This window comes from Mirounga leonina, unplaced genomic scaffold (assembly GCF_011800145.1).
Source record: "Mirounga leonina isolate KUSES-001 unplaced genomic scaffold, KU_Mleo_1.0 Mir_55, whole genome shotgun sequence".
Taxonomy (NCBI): domain Eukaryota; kingdom Metazoa; phylum Chordata; class Mammalia; order Carnivora; family Phocidae; genus Mirounga; species Mirounga leonina.
This window is the reverse complement of record NW_023270816.1, coordinates 3002660-3023313: the sequence shown is the minus strand read 5'-3', so window position 1 is coordinate 3023313 and position 20654 is coordinate 3002660. Positions and strand designations below refer to the sequence as shown.

Genomic DNA, 20654 nt, shown 5'->3' with positions numbered 1-20654 from the left:
GGAAAGAAGCCAGACAAAAGAGTTCAGACTGTATGATTTCATTTATATAAAATTCTAGAAAGTACAAATCTAAAGTGACAGACAGCAGATGAGTAGTTCCCTGTTAACAGGGGAAAAGATGCCCACATGGGGGGACAGGGGAGCTGGGTTGCATAGCAGCAGTGAGCATGTAGGGGTAACAACGATGTTCACCAGTGTGATTGTGGCGATGGATTCAAGGCGGTAAACATACTTTAAAACCCACTGAGTTGTACACTTACATGCAGCTTACTATATGCCACTTGCATCTCAATAAAGCTGTATGTAAAACATCTATATCTTAGCCCAAGTAATGCCACTTAAGAAAATATGGCAGCACCTGGGTGGCAGAGTTGGTGAAACATCTGACTCTTGGTTTCGGCTCAGGTCGTGATCTCAGGGTTGTGAGATCAAGCCCCGAGTTGGGCTCCACGCTCAGCGAGGAGTCTGCTTGAGATTCTCTCCCTCCCTCTTCTTCCGCCCCTACCCCCAACTCTCTTTCTCTCTTTCTCTCTCTAAAAATAAACAGTGTGGAGGTTCCTCAAAAATTTAAAAACAGAGCTATCCTATGACCCAGCAATTGCACTCCTGGGTATTTACCCCAAAGACACAGATGTAGAGAAAAGAAGGGCCACATGCACCCCAATGTTCATAGCAGCAATGTCCACAATAGCCAAACTGTGGAAAGAGCTGAGATGCCCTTCAACAGATGAATGGATAAAGAAGATGTGGTCCATATATACAATGGAATATTACTCAGCCATCAGAAAAGATGAATACCCAACTTTTACATCCACATGGATGGGACTGGAGGAGTTATGCTAAAGGAAATAAGTCAAGCAGAGAAAGTCAATTATCATATGGTTTCACTTATTTGTGGAACATAAGGAATAGCATGGAGGACATTAGGAGAAGGAAGGAAAAATGGTGGGGGGGGGAATTGGAGGGAGAGATGAACCATGAAAGACTATGGACTCTGAGAAACAAACAGGGTTTTAGAGAGGGGGGAAGGTGGATGGGTTAGCCCGGTGATGGGTATTAAGGAGGGCACGTACTGCATGGAGCACTGGGTGTTATACGAAAACAATGAATCATGGATCACCACATCAAAAGCTCAATGATGAACTGTATGGTGACTAACATAATAAAATTTAAAAATAAATAAATCTTTTAAAAAAAAGAAAATATGGAACTAGCTTTTAAGGAATTCTGTTTTAGAAAAAGTTCATTTTTATAAAATAATTCTCCTTTTTTTTTTTTTTTTGAAAAATTATCATGGAGTAAAACTACTCTTTTATGGTAAATATCCTGTGAGTTTCAACACATGCACTGATTCACAGAACCCTACTACAATCAGGATACAGAATATTTCCATCACCCCAAATCCCCCTTGAGCTGCTCCTTTGTACAGACCATTCACTCACTCCCACAGAAGAGCGACCTATTGTTAGCTGTAAGTGTAAATGCTCATTTTGCTCTCCTACTCTTAAGTTTCAATAGTCCGCTGAAACAATCTCAAATGCTCCAGGCTGGAGGGGAGGGGAGGGGGGGGGACATATAGAACAACAGCGCAACACAAACAACATGGAAAGCTGACCCCTTGCTGCAGCCCGTGCTGACATATGCGTTTACTTTGTGTATTTTTATGTTTGGCAATTACCTGATAATTTTCCTGTTGCTCAACAGCAGGGTTGTGAAAAGTGCAGGAGAAACTTGAACAAACTGACTGAATAAAGTGAAGATGGCCAGGGCAAATAATTGTCAAATTTCAAGTAATTGTCGAATTGTCAACTTTTGACAACTGTCAATTGTCAGATGCACGAGGATCTCCAGGGAGCTGATGGTAAAAGAGGTCTGCATGGGGGGGCCCTGGAATGCTGTCACTCACCCTTTGGAGGCCACAAAAGGATAAGGTGGGAGCATGGTGAGGCTCTTCTTGGGAGGGGGATAGCAGAGAGCCGTATTTTTCAATTTATACTGCGGTCTCAGAAATTACATTTATATTTCTATTCTCAGATTTGGGGCCAATTTCTTAAAGCTTTCTAGATTTGAATTTTTTTTTTTCTACAGACTTTTATCATGTTAATTCTGATAGTCGCCAAAGGTCCATTCTCTTTTTAGGAAATGTAGCCATGAATATAGACACGTCCCCTACATTAGCAAATTAACCCTTGAAAATGGCTTTCTTTGACTTTCTTAATGACTAATGAGGAACACATTTTTTAAATGAAAACACTTTTGAGGTCCTTTGCCAACATTTCCAATATGAAGCATATTCTCACAAAAGATTTTATTTTTTTTCCCACTTATTGTGATTCGGTAGATTTCAAAGCATCACACTTAAAAATATCTTCCAATGATCAATATTCTGGGATCAAGCTATATGTGGGAAATAATCTAACCAAATAGAAGGTAGAGCAAGGTTAGTGCACAGCTGGTTCAGCCCGACCTCTGAAGGTGGCTTGGCTTAGAGGCATAGGGACCAGCTCCCAGTGTGGTTTCCTGTGTGGAAAGGCTGTTCACCCAGGACTGTCCCCATGGCCAGCTCTGGGCACACTGGTCAGACCACGACCACAGGAACATCTTACAGAGGGCTGGAGAGCTCTGTATACCAGCATCCCCCAGAGCAGGGCCATCCTCCGAGTAACACTGCTTGTAAGATTGGGTAATATTCCAATTAAACTCTCCGTATTAGGACATCTTTGTCTCCTAGTGAAAGAACCATCTTGGAGATCTGACTAATTGGAAGAAGCAAATACCTCTGAGGCCACATGGCATTTATGCTCTTCAGCTGTTTTTAATAAAAAAAATTAGCTCTGCAACTAAATCTTTTACAGAGAGATTCAAACTTATCTTTCCCACATGGTTGAAAACTAGATTTTTTCCTTTCATTGGAATGTGACCTTTCCACTTCCCAGGCAGCTCCAATGAAGATTACTTTTTAAATTTTATTATCCAGATTTTAACACAGCACAAAGAAAATGATATTTATTTTATAAAGTGATATCCAATATGAACTCACGAAATAGAAAAATAAGGACTTTACTTCTTCAGTTTTTATTCTATTGTAGTCATGATTCCAAATTATTTGTCTTTGAGAAAAGGCAAAAAATGAGAATGTGAACTCGCAGATACCTGATTCTGTAACAAATGAGACCGAAGGGCTGATGGGTCCGTAGCCATGTGGATTTTTGGCTTGAACTTTAAAATAATACCTGAAATTGGAAGAAAACATTTTTTTGAAAGAGAAGCTTGTTTAATTTCTGTATAATAAGACAGATTCCCAAACTATTGAGCACTTACTCTGTGGCAGGGTTTGAGTGTTATTTTGTAACAAATGCATACATCGCTGCTATTCATATTTTTTTCTGAACTTCCGCATTTTCCAATAACTTTTCAAAATAATACAATTCACAGCATTGACTCACGTGGCTGATGGCATCAGAAGGAGCATATTGGGCAAAGAAGTCACGTAGAGAGCGTATGTTCCTTAGGGCATCACGGCTGCGTGGCCCCATGTGGATGGATGCCTCTCTCGTCCTGCTCTCATCCCACCAGAGTTCCACAGCTCAAGCGGGAGAAACTGAAGCAGCAAAACACTTACAGAGCAAAATTCAAACTTAACCTAATTCTTATCACTGGACTCCGTATGAAAAAGCAGGCTGTTTGACCCAGTAATGATGCAACTCATTGTTGGCGGAAGGAAGGCGAGCCAGTCCCGAGGTTGGCCTCCTCAGTGAAATGAACATGACAATGATGTCTTGGGCGCATGACAAGTGCTATGGTTGGCTCTGGAGCTTTAAAAGTCACTGAGTTTCGAGCTTCTGTGCCTCCAGGAAAGAGAAGCAAGTCCAAGAAGGGGAAGTGGAAAAGACCGGGAGAGGTTTTGCTGTCAAGATTTATCCTTGCCTTGGAACAGAGAATGTACTTGTTTGTCTAGAGGGAGACTGAGAGGCTGAGTGGGTGGGGAGTCCCCAGACATCTTGCTCTGTGCTCTTATGAGATACAGGACAAAAGGGGTGGTTAAGTAATATTAGAGACCAACACCGCAGCTGGGACCCAGTATATGCACTGTTAATCTTCGTTAAACACGAAGATTTTACCTTTACCTCTGGGACACCGGACATTATCTATGCTCTCAAAGCCCTGAGCTACTCACAGGTGAAGAAGAGGGTAAGAAACCCCTGTCAGGGGTGGCTCTCTGCCATTTCAGACAGTTCCTAACAAGTCTTTTCCTATGTCAGTCTTGGCACACAGGTTCTATGCACTAATTAAAATGCACTAAATTTTCAAAAAGGTGGATTATTTATTCGGAGAGCAAAGGCATATGTCTGTTACACCACTGTCCTGGGGCCAAGCCTCCGGAGCTCCTGAGATCACCCAAGGGAGCCTCAGGCTTCACAGTTACACGGAAATATTTGACTTTGGGTTTGATTAAACAGAGAGCAAAGAAATTTGGTAAATGTAGTCTTCTTTTCAGCCTTTCAAGAGTCATTCACATCTCATTTAGAAGAGAATCCTTTTTAAACTGCGTTTTTAAAAAAGATATGCACAATTAAGAACATATGCGTTTCCAAATAATTCGCTCAGCAGTCCGTGTTTTCCCAATTATGCATACTTTTATTCAGTGGTTATGGAGTTATTTAAGGCAAAATTCTGCAGGCAGTGGGCTTGGCATACATCAATGATACTGGTCAAACTTTACAGATACTTTTTTTTTTTTCCCTTAAAAAGGGAAATCAAAACCTAAGGAATGATACATCCTCAGAGGCTGCATGAGACGTTTCTGCTGAGCATTTCTTAAGCCATTGCTCAACTGGTCCTGACACCAGTTCCCAAGGTCCACAGAGGGAATCACGGCTCTACAATTGTGGAGAGGGTAAAGGATGCCTGACCGGTCTGATTCCTTCGCTGTATCAATTCTGTCTCCCCACTGAAACCCAAGTGTTCCTCCTCATCTACTTTCTCTGTACACACAGAGATCTTGAGTTTTGAATGTCAGGAGATGGTTATGTAAGATGAAGGTGTATTCATTCTTTCAGCAGGTATGAAGGAGTGCCCCCAATTCCTTCTATATGTACTTGGTGTTTGCTCTGCACCAGGCACCAGGTTATGCACTGAGGGTAGAACGGGGGTTCGGAGCAGGAGTGGGTGGACGTGGTCAGGGAGGTGGGCTATAAAATACAGAGGAACTGTCCTCACAGAGCTCACAGTTTGGTAGAGACACCTTGTTTAGCAAAAGCATAAATATAATCACCAATCCATACCCTGAGGGAGACCGTTGGAGTTCCTCTGTCCTCCAACGAAGCCCACACGACCCAATTCCAAAGACATAATTCCATTTGAACCTCACCTAATGTGTCAAAGCAAATTTAAATACATGAAGCTGAAAAACACGAAATGATGGGGGAAAGTAAGGTTCCCATTTTCCAAACCACATTAAACTTCTTCTAGAAACTAAAATACAGATGCCATACTCTGAATAGTATCTGCCTCACCCAAGTAACAAGAGCAATCCATGCCTTTCCTTCTCACATAAGCTCTTGCACCTTCTTTTGAATAACCCCCCTCCCCAGTCTCAATCTTTGTGCTTTGAAGTATGGATGAAATATGCAGATTCCAGAAAGTGGTCTGGGACTGAGTTGGGTGAACAAGGTGGGCCATGTCCATGTAAAGTCAAACACAAGATTGAGTTATAAAGAACCAAAGCTGGTGTCTGACATTCTGGTTCATCTTGAGGGGACTGACTTCTTGTGTCTCCCACAGACACTTGGAGGTAGGTTCCTGAGAAGCCCCGAGGACGGTGCTAACAACAGGGACACACAGCCTCTGTGGGAGAAGGACCTGGACCACTAATGTGGGCCCTCCGGAGATGCTCTGTATCAGTGTAAAGCAGGGAAACAATGAGCACCCTTCCACCAGGCTGTTGACAGGGGTTTTGAGGAAATCTGTGTAGAGGAGCCCCAAGTGTTCTGTGCCCCCGTCAGCGCCCTCCATCAGAAGCAGGAATAATCGACAGGCATCCCAGAGAAAAGGCTAGAGTAGCACCTGCTGTTTCCAGCCTGGCTATCAGGGCACTAAATGTAGGTGGAGGGTAGGAGAGAAGCCACAAGGGACTCCCAAGGCCCTCTGGGACCAGCCTGTCCAGGCTCCCACCATCCTGGCCTCCTTTCCTTCCTAGAACACACCATGCTGTTAGATATCCTTTCTGCCCAGAACAACTTGGCCTCACCCCACCCACCTTCTTCAAGTTCACAGCTGCTTATCTATTTCCCCAGGGAAGCTCACCTGACTACCCCACCCCTCCCCACAAGCTCAGGAAAAAGGTCTCCCTCAGGGTATGGATTGGTGATTATATTTATGCTTTTGCTAAACAAGCTGTCTCTACCAAACTGTGAGCTCTGTGAGGACAGTTCCTCTGTATTTTATAGTCCACCTCCCCGACCACATCGACCCACTCTTGCTCCAAACCCCCGTTCTACCCTCAGTGCATAACCTAGTGCCTGGTGCAGAGCAAACACCAAGTACTTATAGAAGGAATTAGGGGCACTCCTTCATACCTGCTGAAAGAATGAATACACACCTTCATCTTATATAACCATCTCCTGACACTCAAAACTCAAGATCAGCCTGGCAGCAAAAGTTGTAGAAAGAACATTGGCCAGAAGGGTGGGGGGGGTGGTCAGGAGACAGGGATTCAAGTTCCACTACAAGGAGCCATGCAGCAAAACCTCTCCTGTGCCTCTTTCAGCTTTGGGATGCTGAGGCTGTGCTGGGGAAGTACCGTCACTCTGCACACAGTAAAGAAAACTGGGTGTCGACTCCACTGTCTTAAATGTGTTGTTTTTGTTTGCTTTAATTAATCCATCTTTCCTCACAATTAGGGAAACATAAAGAAAAGTGCTTTCTCAGTTTCCTGTTTCGCTCCTTGCTTTTTATTTGCCAAATCCTCAAACTGATAATAGTTTGTGAACATTTAGCTCAGATGAGCCCACATGGAACCTCCAATGCCCTGAGGAAAGTTCTCAGCTAGTTCAGAAGTACCCAGGGCTATTAACTAATTTCTATGCCCTTTCGGCACATTTCTGTTTAAGGAGAGTATTTTGTTTCAACCTTCTCCATGTTCCTCCAGCTATACAGGAAATGAGAGTCAGGCCACAGACACACCATTTAGAGCTCTTTGCTCCATAAATATGGGGCTTGATGTGACCTTGGGGGTGCTGCACTCATTTGCACGAGCATGAAAGAGACAATCATTCAAGAATCCAGCAGGCCCCCTGGAAGGCTGGAATTGGCCATGGTGGGAATGCTCACACTACAGAAAATGGTAAGCACCATAAACCAGGGACTTTTTTTTTTTCTCCAGAGAGCTGGTTTACACGCACACCATGCTTGACCCTCACGTGCTTTGCCCATTTTCACCGGAAAGCTTTCCTGATGATCATTACTATCAAAACCAGATAGCGTGAAAGAGGAAACGCACACTCACTCTCTTTGTAACCGTGGGAACAAGTTTTGTAGATTTCACACGAAGCATCACAAACTCTGGCTCCCAGATAGGCCTCTGGCCAGCCGAGCACCGCCCAGCTTAGCAAGACATGTTTGTAACCTTATCAATGTGTAAAATGCATCCTTCTAAATGGTCTGAACTTCCACATCATAGAATGTGAGTACCAGTTAACTAATATGTTTAGCAATTGCTGCCCCATTAATGTCACATATGAAGGTTGTGCTGCCTAATGCCACCACCTGGGTGCCTGCACATGGATCCAAGTCCCTTTCAACAAACAGAACAACCTTTCTTTCCCCAGAGGCAGGTACCGTTTAGTCTCTGGAAAATTGGTAACAAAATATAAACACAATAGACTAACAACTATAATAGAAACAGTAATTTCCTCTAAGAGAAATATAATGACACATGGTGGGTATTCATTGATATTCTATGAAAAGTAAACAGAGACTACAAAAGAAATCATAAAACCTTTTCATTGATCTTTTCACTTTCAACCTGAGGATATCTGTGACCACACACACAGGTTTCTCTCTCTCTCTCTCTCTCTTTAATGACTGACACATCATACCTTGTGTTTGGCTTCAGGTTCTCAATGGGCAAATGAGTTACTGAGGAAGCTTGAGTGGACCACTTGTTCCTAATGAAGTCTTCATAGGATGCACTGTAAACCAGGTAACCTGCAAGAGGAGACAGAGAAGGACCCACTGAGCATCAAGGAACCACATCACCCAAGAGGCATGCCCGATGGAGGAGGATGGGGAGGAGGCCATGGCCCAGAGGCATTGCCATCTGAGGGAAAAGTTCAAGAACGGGACCAAGTTGCATGTTGTGTCGGGGTATAACATTGGTACCTTCTTGTGAATTCAGATGTGGATAACAAAATTAAACACACTTCTTGACAACTACTGGTTCCCTACTTCTCTTCCTTCTCTTTATCTCCCACATTTCCTCAGAACTAATCACCTTGACCAACCTTGACAGCACAGAGTAAAAGGCGGCAGAAGAAAAAGCAGTGACCTCCACACAAGTATTTAAGAATTTCCTGGCAGAGATATATACAACTGTCCTTACATGAAACAACAAAACTGTTGATGGTGAGTGCTGTGCGTGTGTGTGTGTGTGCATGTGCATGCACTCGCACACGTGTGTGGGACTGAAAGACCCCAGACTCGCAGTGGTCTCTTCACCCAGTTGGTGAAGGCTCTCCTTTGATTGCTAGTCGTTGAAGATCTGTGCCTGCCCTTGACCTCGATGTCTAGGGACAGTAGTCAGGCAACTCCTTCTGCCTTTTCTGCTAGGAATGGACCCCAGTGGGCCCTGACACCTGCCCAGCCTTCAAGAAGGCCTCAGAAGGCCAAGTGAAGTCATGGCTCAGCGTATCCTCTACAGTCTCCTATGTTATACACAAAGGAAGAGAACATCCGTCAGGTATTTCCCATGAGCCAAACATTCCAAACACATTCAACCAAGTTTTATTTTGATTAATTCTCCTGCTCCTAGTATGTAAGCATCACTATCCCCATTTTGACACATGAGAAAACTGAGTCTTAGAGAGACGTTAAAGCATGAGATGAAGCTAAAGAAGCACGGAGCAGAGAAAATATTCAGTGCCCTTAGGTCATGCAGGTTTTTGCTTTTCATTCTAAAAGAAAGGGAAAAACATTACAGGGTGGCACAATCAGACTGCCTTCAATGCCTCCTTCTGGTGCAGTGTGAAATGGGTCAGGCATGGGGGGGTGTGGATCGGGTGGCCCAGCCAGCCGGCTACTGTAATATCCAAATGACAGGTGGCAACAGCCCAAGTTAACTTGGTAGTTAATGGAGAGAAATGGATGGGTTCATGAGAAACCTGGAAGGTAAAATTGATAGGATTCAGTGATGAATTAAATATGGTGGGGGAAATTAAAGAAGATTTGAAGACAATCCCATGCTTACAGAAATGAGTTGGGGAGTGCGGTCATTCTCTGAGATAGGAAATGCAGATGAGCAGGTTTGGGAATCAGAAGAGTCATGAGTTTGATTTTGGATATGCTGAGTCTGAGATGCTTTGGAGACATCCTGGGACTGATATTTTCCACCTACAGATCAAAGAGAACTCTGAGCATCTGCCTTGGACACACCTGTTACCACATCTCCTGGGGTGGCTTTGTCCCAGTCTACAATGACAAATGAGTGGCAGCCTTCCATAGCGACCACAGTGATGTTGCGGGGGGGATGCTGAGGAGGCAGGTCACTCTTCCTCATGTCATTTGGAATGATTTCATCCAGGCTATCCACTTGAAAGTGATCCAGAGCATCAGTCAGAGAACATGGGGCTGATGGGTCTTTACTCAGGTATGTCACATAAGGAGCTGGAAAAGAAGACAGACAGCCAATTGTATTGTTAAAGCTTTCTCTAGAGGCAAAAACATAATGTCTACTCCATGGAGCAGACCTACCATTCAGTCTTTCCCTGCTAGACAGAGGCTCCAGTGCCATCAGCCCGATGCTAAACCCAGAAACACATCCTTAGCTCTCGTTAATGGATCCACACATCTTCCAATCTAGTAGTTTCAAAAGATCCTGTTGCCCCATCAACATCAATGACTATGTCTTCAAAGTAATTTTGAAAGACCCCCAAACTATAATTCAATGTAGTATAAGTCTGTGGCATTCTGCCATTTGTATGCCCAGACATTTGAAAAGGTATGAATCGGGCCTAACTGACACTTAACTAGAGCTCTCTCGGCACCGTTCACTCCTTAGACTGTCTTGGAACCAGAAAAAAAAAAAAAAAACCCCGATCAGGATATACAACTTCTAGCCTTCAGTCCTGGGTGACCTTCCCTAGAGCTTCAGAGATACCCATAACCATCAGGGATATTTACACAAGGCCAGGCCTGAACAGCCTTTACAACATTACTGCTAAGTACAATACAGCTACTCACATTTACAGACAGGTTCAAGGTTTTCTATACACATTATCTCAGTGGATACAAGCCCTGGGAATAAAGCAGGACATGGACTGATATCCCATGTTCCAGCTGAGCCTACTGATGCTGAGAGGGCCCATGAAGCTCAGGTCAAACAGGAGACTCTACCTCCAGCCCACACCTCTTTATTATATACGCTCTGTAAGAAAACAGAAATGTCAAGGAATTGGAGCTGGGGCCTCATACATGCAAGATTCTCAAGTGCTTTCAAGTAACAATTTCTATTACTTTCTAAATATTCCATTGCATCTTTTGGTACAGGTTCTCATTCTTGGTGGGACTAAAAGCAATTTTTAGACTCTCTATTTTCCAATAATTTGTATAAAACGAGGCCTTGAGAGCCTGTCGATGGATCTAATCAGGAAGTTCTGGAGAGTAATCTACTATGCTTTGTAGAGTTACAGACATAGGAAAATAGCCGGACAATAGTAAGCCTTTCAATCTTGAGAAGAGTTCTGTGGAACAGCAAACGATAGTGATGAAAGCATTTTCATTCCTGTCAGGGAGCCACAGAGAGGACAACCAGAACATTCAGCAAATTCAGCCAGCCTGCTTAATGCCAGGGGCCAGCATTAGCGATTGCCTCAGGAATGCTACCTCAAATTAATATTCTTGTTCTTCAAGCACATGAGATTTAGACACTCAATACGACATCTCGGCTGGCAAGCGCTGTTCTCTGCTTATGGCAGAACATTTGTTTTGGAAACAGAAAAGTGTTATATTAGTTTAAGCTTTCGCCTGTCTCCACTTGGTAATATTTTTTTCCACTCCATAATACTAATCTAACGGTCTCGTTAGTGAAGTTCATTAAGGGCATGGGAAAAGAAGACTCCCAAAGGGAGTGAAGCACAGTTTAGCGAAATAGAATTTCCTCTTGAAATTGTTTAATAACTGAGAAAGAAGAGTCAAGTAAAATTCTAGGATCCCCAGTCCCCGAGGCTAATGAAAATTACAGGAAACAATGGAAGAACCCAGCTCTGGTTCTGTGGGACCATAAGAAGCACCAGCAGCTCAATTCGGTAAACTGCTCATCTTTGAGGAAGAACTTAACAATGTATGGGTGAGTCTCAGTGGAAGGAAGCCCCATCTTGGAAAAGTTGCTAAAACAAAAACAGTCATGTTCTCTGGTCCTGAAGACGTTTACAAGTGTTCCTTACCCTTGGTCTATACGAGGCGGCCTCTCAAAGCTCTGTTTGGTTGGATACCAAACGGTCTCCCGCACAACCCCCTCCGCTGACTCCTGCAGAAAGCAAGCTAATGTGTCTTCAAGCAGGACTGACTCAGAGTCACTCCACATGGAAACTTCGCTCCGGGAAAACTTCTGCTCCAATGCGCTGCCTCAGCCAGGCCAAGAAATTAGTTACGCTCTTCCTCAAAGAAAAAAGTTAAAAACCCACATTTCTCCAATTAAGGAAGTTCTATTTACCAACAAATCGTTTCTTTCCAGCCAGATCCAACTCTTCTTCAGGAAAGGAGCTAATGGCGCCTTCTGGCGGGATGACCTCAGACACCGCAGCTGTAGTGGAGGGCCTGGTGGTAGCCGGTGGCCTCGAGGTCTCAGATTCATAATCTGAAATGATATGAAGGCTTTGCACTGGGCCCTTCCAGAAAGGGGGCACCATGTACGGCCAACATTCAACCCAAGATTAAAGCGCACACACACACACACACACACAGCCAAAATAAATGCTGTGCTTGAATGTAATTTGGTCCCAATGAAACAGTATTCCTCCTACCTCAGTCCCTTCAGGAAAGCAGCTGCAGAAAAAAGAAAGGAAGAGGAAAAGGAAACACATATGAGCAGAAAAATGAGATCTTACAATCAGAGCTGGACAGAACCTTAGAATTCATCCAGTTTTGCATGTTCCTGTTACTGACAGGCTCTGCCTAATTTTCTCCTTTAGAGCCATAAAAGATTCACATCAGAAAATAAACTTGATTTTTTAAAAAAATTTACCTTCTGTGTATGGGCTTCTTTTCTGGGGAGGGGGTGGGATGAATCCTATTAAAAAAAACTAACCCTTAACATTTAAAAAAGAAGACTCTGCTCCCTTTCAACCGCTCAAAGATAATAAGAAAATAAGAAAGGAGCTTATATTTTCAAAGGTGCTAAGAAACTTTTCTTTTTCTTCTGACATCTGTTGTTTTTCTTTTAAGTCAGGTTTTTCTTAAACTGTGGGATGAAACCAATGTATCGAACTTCACTGTCACTGCATCAAAGGTGACATTATTCTCACATCGGTGTTTTGAGGACACTGGAGCTGCAGGTAACAGCAGAAAGGAAGCACAAAAGGGAGAATATCCTGAGTATCAGAGACCAGCCCTGCGGTGGGGACAAGATGCCCCCAGGAAAACTGCAGAGGCAATTTATAAAACCCACAGAACCATCACAGCGTGGCTCCAGATTCTACCTAAGGCATATTGCATTCTTTTTTTTTTTTTTAAGATATTTAAAATTTATTTGACAGAGGGAAACAGTGAGAGAGGGAACACAAGCAGGGAGAGTGGGAGAGGGAGAAGCAGGCTTCCCACGGAGCAGGAAGCCCGATGTAGGGCTCGACCCCAGGACCCTGGGACCATGACCTGAGCCGAAGGCAGACGCTTAATGACTGAGCCACCCAGGCACCCCAGCATATTGCATTCTTAATCTTATAAGCTTATTCCTGCTTGAAAAGATTCTATGATAAAAACACTTACATAGCACTGCATTTCTTTCTTTTTTTTTTTTTTTAGAGAGAAAGTGAGAGAACATGGGCATGCGCACCAGCAGGTAAGGGTGGTGGTGGGGTGCAGGGGGAGGGGCAGAGGGAGAGAGAGAGAATCTCAAGCAGGCTCCACGCCCAGTGCGGAGCCTGAGGCGGGGCTCAATCTCAAAACCCAGAGATCATGACCTGAGCCCAAATGAAGAGTTGGATGCTCAACTGACTGAGCCATCCAGGAGCCCCCATAGCACTGCATTTTCTTACATAATTAGAAAAGGAGAGAAAAGAGAACAATGAGAGGAGCCAACAGAGGAAGTGGAGTTGTGGGTTGAACCAAGCCTGTTCACAAATGGCAGTGGAAGTGGAAGCCCAGACAAGCAGCTCCAGAGTTCTGGGGGGCGGGGAGAGAATGGGGGGCACAGAGGCTTGTCTGGAGGCTGTATTCACATAGGAAGCCCCCTCTTTTCCCTCGGATCAAATATGTACTGGGCACTAACTTGGAAGCTGGCGTACAACCACCTTCCTTCAGCACTGCCATGCAGCCCAGAGCTCTGAGGGAAACTCGGAAAATTGAGATCATCCACCTAGTAATTAAAGTGAGAGAAACTGTCCAAATCCAAACCGTGTAAAATCAGCTGGTACCTTCGTCATAGATAACGTACGCCTCTTCCGTGGGTATTGCGGTATCAGTCTCCAGTCCTGAGAATTCATCTAGTGAAGAAAGAGGAGAGAAAGGTTTCCTCCCAGCAGCTGGGACCCGTGCCCTAGGCATGGTATTCAGTCCCCACCATTCTTCCACAGAGGTCAGTCACCAGGCCAGGGCCGCCCAGCCTTCTCAGAAGGAAGAGCATTAGAATCCAGACACGAAACCCAGACTTCCTCTCCTTTACATTCAGGGAAGGGCACTCAGAACGTCCCCTGGGGGTCAGAAGAAAGCCACCTCCCCCAGCACACCCACTCTCTGGCACAAAGTGCCTTCTGACCTCCCCTCTGCACACAGTGCCCACTCACCCACCAGCCCAGGCAGCTCTCAGAAGGCTGCAGGAAGGGCCCAGGTCCAGCAGGTCACAGGCCTGAGAACACACATTCTCAGAAAGCAGGAAGGTGGGAGACTGCTGCTCAGGGTGGGGACAAAAATCCCCCCAACTGCAAGCTCCCTTATTCATCAGGCCTTCATCCCCCTACCCCCTCGATCTTGCCACGATCACATGTTCTGGAAGCAGGGTGATTTCCTGCCTCTCCCACATTCTACATTGGCAAACCACACCAACATGACTTCCCTGTGCTTCACTGCTTCCCTCCTAACCTTCCACCCTCTCTGGTGGGAAGCCTGCAGCCCAGGGCCTGTGAGATGCCCCGGCACCAGCTTCGCCATTGAGGTGGTGGCCCTCGGTGTGTTCTGATGGGGCCAATGGATGTCAGCAGGACAGAGGTTGTAAATTACCAACACCCTTCAGGGCTCAGGACTGTCATTTCAAGAACAACTATTAAGACATAATTTTCCTTAGGTCATTCCAATGTCAATATTCTTAGATCCAAGAGGAATTACTTCTGGGTTGGTTCAAATCAGACAGTTTTCAGGTTCACACCATCCAGTTTGGGGCTATCTTGCCATTGCTTCCTTGGGTACTATTTTCCTTCCCTTGTCAATTTAACTTTTAGGAACATGGTCCTGTTTTTCCTCATTCTTGGTTCACATTTGCTTCTTTTCCTTATTATTTTTAGTCAGATCAAAAATGAATAATTTGTATAACTTTTGCATCCCAGAGTAAAGAAGAAAAAGGAAAAAGATAGCATTTCTTGGTGGATTCTCGCTGTTGAGTGTAATTCTTGAAGTGCTGGAGCACTGCAGTGCATGCAGCAGGCCACAGAAATCATGCCTATTACCTGCAAACTGGGATCGCTTCTTGAATGTCAGTTAAGTTTTCTGGCAAAAGTAAACATCCTACTGAGTGATTCAGTGCTCTTTTTTTTTTTTTTTTTTTCTTAAGCTCAGATAAAGTCAGGCATAATTTTCCTAAAATAGCTCCAAGTAAAAGTAACTTCCAGACGTAAGAAAGTGTATTCTTTTTTAAAAATTGGCCATTAGGGGCACCTGGGTGGCTCAATCATTACGTGTCTGCTTTCGGCTCAGGTCATGATCTCAGGGTCCCAGGATCGAGCCCTGCATCAGGCTCCCTGCTCAGCAGGAAGCCTGCTTCTCCCTCTCCCACTCCCCCTGCTTGTGTTCCCTCTCTCGCTGTGTCTCCCTCTGTAAATAAATAAATAAAATCTTTCAAAAAAATTGGCCATTAGAATTTGTCCCACCTGATTGCCATTTGGAAGCATTTGGAACTACAGAAAACTAGATGCATTATACGTCAACTCAGCATCATTGTCAAAAGCTTCCACCTCGTCACATAAAAACCATAGCTGGCAGCCACCAACACGGTGGTATGGTTCATTCTCTTGAGTAGTTTGTCCAAATGGACATAAAAAAAAAAAAAAATGACAGCAAGATGTCACCAAAGAATTAGGGCCTTAGCTCCAGAGATATTTAACAAAACTATTTAAAAAATCCCGAGCAGAAGTTTAGAGAAAAAGTGAAAGACAGCCATTTGAAAACCAAGGATATTCGTAAATTGTACAGTTGGTCCAGCCCAAGTGAATTTTCAATTATTCTCCTTGTATTTTCTGTCTTGAGCCGTGGATGAGTGGAATGGTTTTCCATAATGACTGATGTTTATCTGAACCATGGCCCAGGATCATGTTACAAATTATTGAAGATGTTCAGCTGGCTCAACATTTCCAAACATGCATGATATCATCTGATCCGCTGTAGAAATGGAACCTGAAAAACAAAGACCATTGGCTTTTACTTCTCAGAAAAATGGAGAATGCCTATAGCTTAAGATATTGCTCGGATACACAAAGATGAATAATAAGGTACCATGAAGAATGTGAGATGAAGCAGAAGACACTGTCTCTACTGCAAGGAGTTTATTATTTAATGGGAGAGTCAGATCAAGCAAAAGTGTGTGGGGGGTGGGCGGGGGATGGGCAAGAAAAAGAGAAAAGCTATGAAACACTGAAAACAAGCATATAATATGCATCTATGCTTCCAGGAATATACATACACATATGACATGCATAACAAATGAGGAAGTATGTAAATACTGCTTGAATTACTGGAATGATTGAATGACACAAGGTTATTCCTAGAATATTATTTTAAAGCAGTGTTTTAAAGGAAAGGAGTGCGTGATTTAACCAGGGGAGCCAAGACTTTTAGATTTGAAAAGATGATTTTAAAATTGGAGGGCTAGAAACAAAATTTTTTTACTTCACCAGTGGAATGTAATAACATATGGGTGACTAGGTGGGGTTGTGGAGTAGGGGTCTTGAAGGGCAGGTATTCATTTGCTGATCACGAATGCAGATGCTAGATCATAAGCACTACCATAACAAACATTTCAGGCTACTAGCCTGCAAAGTGCTATGGTCAAAATGTTGCTTGCTAAATACTGACTATGTACACATGGAGCCCCAGCACTTGTGAGTGTACATTATGGACTGCACTAAATACAACAAAAGAGCAGGGGCATGAGAAGAACACAGACTTAAGAGCAGAGTAAGAGGCATAGAGACAGGATACAGGTGGTTCTGCAGTTCATGTGTGAGGGGGAGCCTTGGGACTGTCCCTCAGCTGGCAGAGCTTCTTACTGAAAGCATCTCTCTGCTCTCAGTATCATTACAGCATTTACAAAATAAATATCAAGGCCACTAAGAGATGTTTGCCAACAAATTACAAACTCCATTGTATTTTATAGATAATGCACAGGATTTTCCAGAGTAATTGTGACTGCTTTTCAAATTATAAGCCATCTGTAGAAGCTAATTCCCACCCAAGATGTTTGTTCCTTTGCTTCTCTCCAACACTGGCCCTGGAAAGTTTCATTCCAATGATGAATGAAGCTGGGACTATGTGTGATATCCCCGGGCAAGTAGAAGCTGGTAGAAGGAAGCCCAATAAAGAATAACAAAGAGTATTGGGCCAACAGGGCCAGCCTATAGATGGAGAGAATGAAGCAAATCTAAGAAGTGTGATGAAGTGGATGGACAGATGGTGGTGGAGTAGGAGGACCCTAGGTTTCCCTTGTCCCATGAATACAACTAGATAACTATCAAATATTCTGAATACTCCAGAAATCAACCTGAAGACAGGCAGAACAAACTCTACAACTAAAGGGGGAGAAGAGGCCACAATGAAGAAGGTAAGCAGTGCAGAGATGCATCTTGAAAGAGAAACACATCATGGCTACTGTGGTGGGGAGGGAGCCACGGTCCACAGAGAAGGCCAAGAGACAGACTAGCACACAGGGGAGTACATGGGAAAAACGAATCCCCATAGCAATTGGTTTAGAAAGTGAGAGGGGCCACATTTTGTGACTTTTGACAACCAGGAGGCCTTAAAGCCTAGAGTTTAAAGGTCAGTGGGCTTGGCTCTGGGAGAGCCTGGAGGACACTGAGGCTGCCCTTGGAGAGAAGGTTGGGCAAACAGCCATGACATACAGTATGGAAACAGTGATCTGAAGAGCACCTGGAGCACACAATGAGGAGGTTATTCACTCATCTCAGTGTGTCCCAGAGAGACAGCATTCACAGAGACTGTTCCAGGAACAAAAGAACTGGCAGGCATCATTTCCCTTCTCCACCCCTCAGCATAAGCACAGGGCCACCTGCAGGAAGCAGCACAGTCCTGACACTGGCTACCTAACTTGCTTATACCAAGCCCCATCCCCCATTCTGGAAGAACCACCCCTCCGAGTTACAATTGCTTCAGTCCCAGCATGGCAGGCCCCCTCCACTAGAAGAGCAGCCCAAACACCTGCCAGTGGCGCGAGCCAAGCTACTCATGCTGTTTGACAAAGTCCAAGTGTGGGGGACGATCCTGAAAACAGGAGACTCCACAGCTGGCTCCTGCTATTCTCTTTCATTTTGTTTATGGCAATCTTTATAATTGTGGGAATATTTCTGGGGTTTCATGATAAAGTAACTACTCATCTTAGTCACACCTATCTAAGCAATCATAATGAAACTAATTCCACGAAGAATTAGTTTCTGTAGAACAAAATAACAAGACGGTCACGCTCTGCCTAGCACCTTTCTCTTTGCGTACTGTTTTTTAGTTTTAGCGAAAGCCAATAAGCAGAAATCAATAAAGGTCATGTTAATCATTACAAAGGATAAATGAAAGAAGGCTATGGCTGTAATCCAGAAAATGATCTAAGATTTGGAAAAACAAAAATATCCTAACATATAAATAAAGTTTCTCCGAGGCTGTCAGGAGGAGATGCTTGCAACCTGATCCTGTGTCTGTGTCTCCTCATTCGCCAACGCCGTCCTTTCCTACGAGAGACCCACCCCGGCTGGAGCTGGACTCTGGCATGCCAGCACCACATCTTCTGACCTGGGAGTTTTGAAGGGCCTCAGTTCTGGCAGTGGTGGTGACAGGTCTCATTTCACAAGCAGACCAGAGCACACCTAGTCAAAACTCACACATTCAGGCCAGAGACCAAACACTGCTCACAAAAGGCAAAGAGAACCTCTGCAGATGGCTGGCCTGAAGGATAACGTGGCCAGGACACAACAGCAGAGCACATGCAACCCACATTGAAGATACTCCCAGAATCATCAGGCCCTGGTGAATAGGGGACTCTGTACTGCAGGGTAATACAGGACCTCTTCTTCACAAAGCCATTACTCTCAAGAGCAGGAGACATAGTTGACTTTCCTAACACAGAGAAACAGGCACAGAGACTTAGACAAAATGAGAAGATAGATGAATTTGTCCCTAATGAAAGAAAAGAACAAGGCCACAGCCAGAGATCTAAGCAAAACAGATATAAGTAACATGCCTGATGGAGTACTTAAAGCAGTGATCATAAGGATACTCATCGGACTTGATTAAAGAGTGGAAGACATCAGTGAGACCATTAACGTGGAGATAAATAACAGAGCAGAGATAAAGGGCTTGATAAAAGAAATGAGAAACACACTTGATGGAAGGAGCAGCACGTTGAAAGAAGCAATGGGATGAATTAAAAACCTAGAAGACAGAGTAATGGAAAGTAATCAAGCTGAACAAAAGAGGAGGAAAAAAAATTATACAAAACGAGAATAAACTTAGGGAACTCGGCGACTCCATCAAATGTAATAACATTTGTATTACAGGAGTCCCAGAAGAAAAGAGAGAAAAGGGGTCAGAGAATTTATTTGAAGAAATAAATAATAGCTGAAAACTTCCCAAATCTGGGGAAGGAAACAGAAATCCAGATCCAGGAGGCACAGAAACCCCCCCCCTGCCAAAAACCAACAAAAGCAGATCCACACCAAGATGTATTAGAATTAAATTGGCAAAATCTAGCGATAAAGAAAAAATATTAAAAGCAGCAAGAGAAGACAGTTACATACAAAGGAAACCTGATAAGGCTATCAGCAGATTTTTCAGCAGAAACTTTCCAAGCCAGAAAAGAGTGGCATGATTATTCAAAGTGCTGAGTGGGAAAAGCCTGCAGCCAAGAATATCCTATCCAGCGAGTACTATCATTCAGAATAGAAGGAGAGATAAAGAGTTTCCCAGACAAACAAAAACTAAAGGAGTTCATAACCACTAAACTAGCCCTACAAGAAGTACTAAAGGGACATTTTTGACTGGAAAGACAAAAATGACAGTATGAAGGTAGAAAACACAAAAGCAGTAAAAATGAATATTTCTATAAAAAAATAAGCCAAGGAACTCACAAAATAAAAGGATGTCAAATATGATGCCATGTATCTAAAACATGGCGGGGAGAGGAGTAAAGAATGGGTTCAAACTTAAATGACCATCAACTTAATATAGACTACTATATGCAGAAGATGTTATACACAAACCTAATAGTAACCACAAACCAAAAACCACTAATAAATATGCAAAGAATAAAGAGAAAGAAATCCAAAAATATCACTAAAGAAAACCAGCAAACCATGAAAAAGAGAAAGACAAAAAAGAATCAGAGAAAATCTTCAGAAACAACCACAAAACAAGTAATAAAATGGCAACAAATACATATCTATCAATAATTACTTTGAATGGAAAGGGACCAAACATACCAATCAAAAGACATAGGGTGACAGAATGGATAAAAACAAGACCTATCTATATGCTGCCTACAAGAGACTCATTTTAGCCCTAAAGACATCTGCAGATTGAAAGTGAGGGGATGAAGAAACATTTATCAGGCAAATGGATGTCAAAAGAAAGCCAGAGTAACAAAACTTAAATTGGACAAGAAAGACTTTAAAACAAAGACTATGACAAGAGACAAAGAAGGGCACTACAAAATAATAAAAGGGACAATAAAACAAGAAGATACAACAACTGTAAATATTTATGCACCCAACATGGGAGCACCTAAATACATAAAA

The 20654-nt window shown here is 43.5% G+C and overlaps 1 protein-coding gene across 2 annotated transcripts in view; it reads right to left on the bottom strand.

The window, feature by feature from the left end:
• LOC118001969 (fibronectin type III domain-containing protein 1-like) overlaps positions 1-20654 on the bottom strand; it is a 98610-nt gene that overhangs the window by 7350 nt on the left and 70606 nt on the right. For both annotated transcript variants that reach the window (XM_034992182.1, XM_034992181.1), the window contains 5 exons: positions 13848-13916; positions 11930-12073; positions 9652-9882; positions 8100-8208; positions 3154-3233 (listed from right to left, as the gene is read on the bottom strand). In XM_034992182.1, the coding sequence (XP_034848073.1) occupies positions 3154-3233; positions 8100-8208; positions 9652-9882; positions 11930-12073; positions 13848-13916 (633 nt within the window). The remainder of the gene's footprint in view (positions 1-3153; positions 3234-8099; positions 8209-9651; positions 9883-11929; positions 12074-13847; positions 13917-20654) is intronic.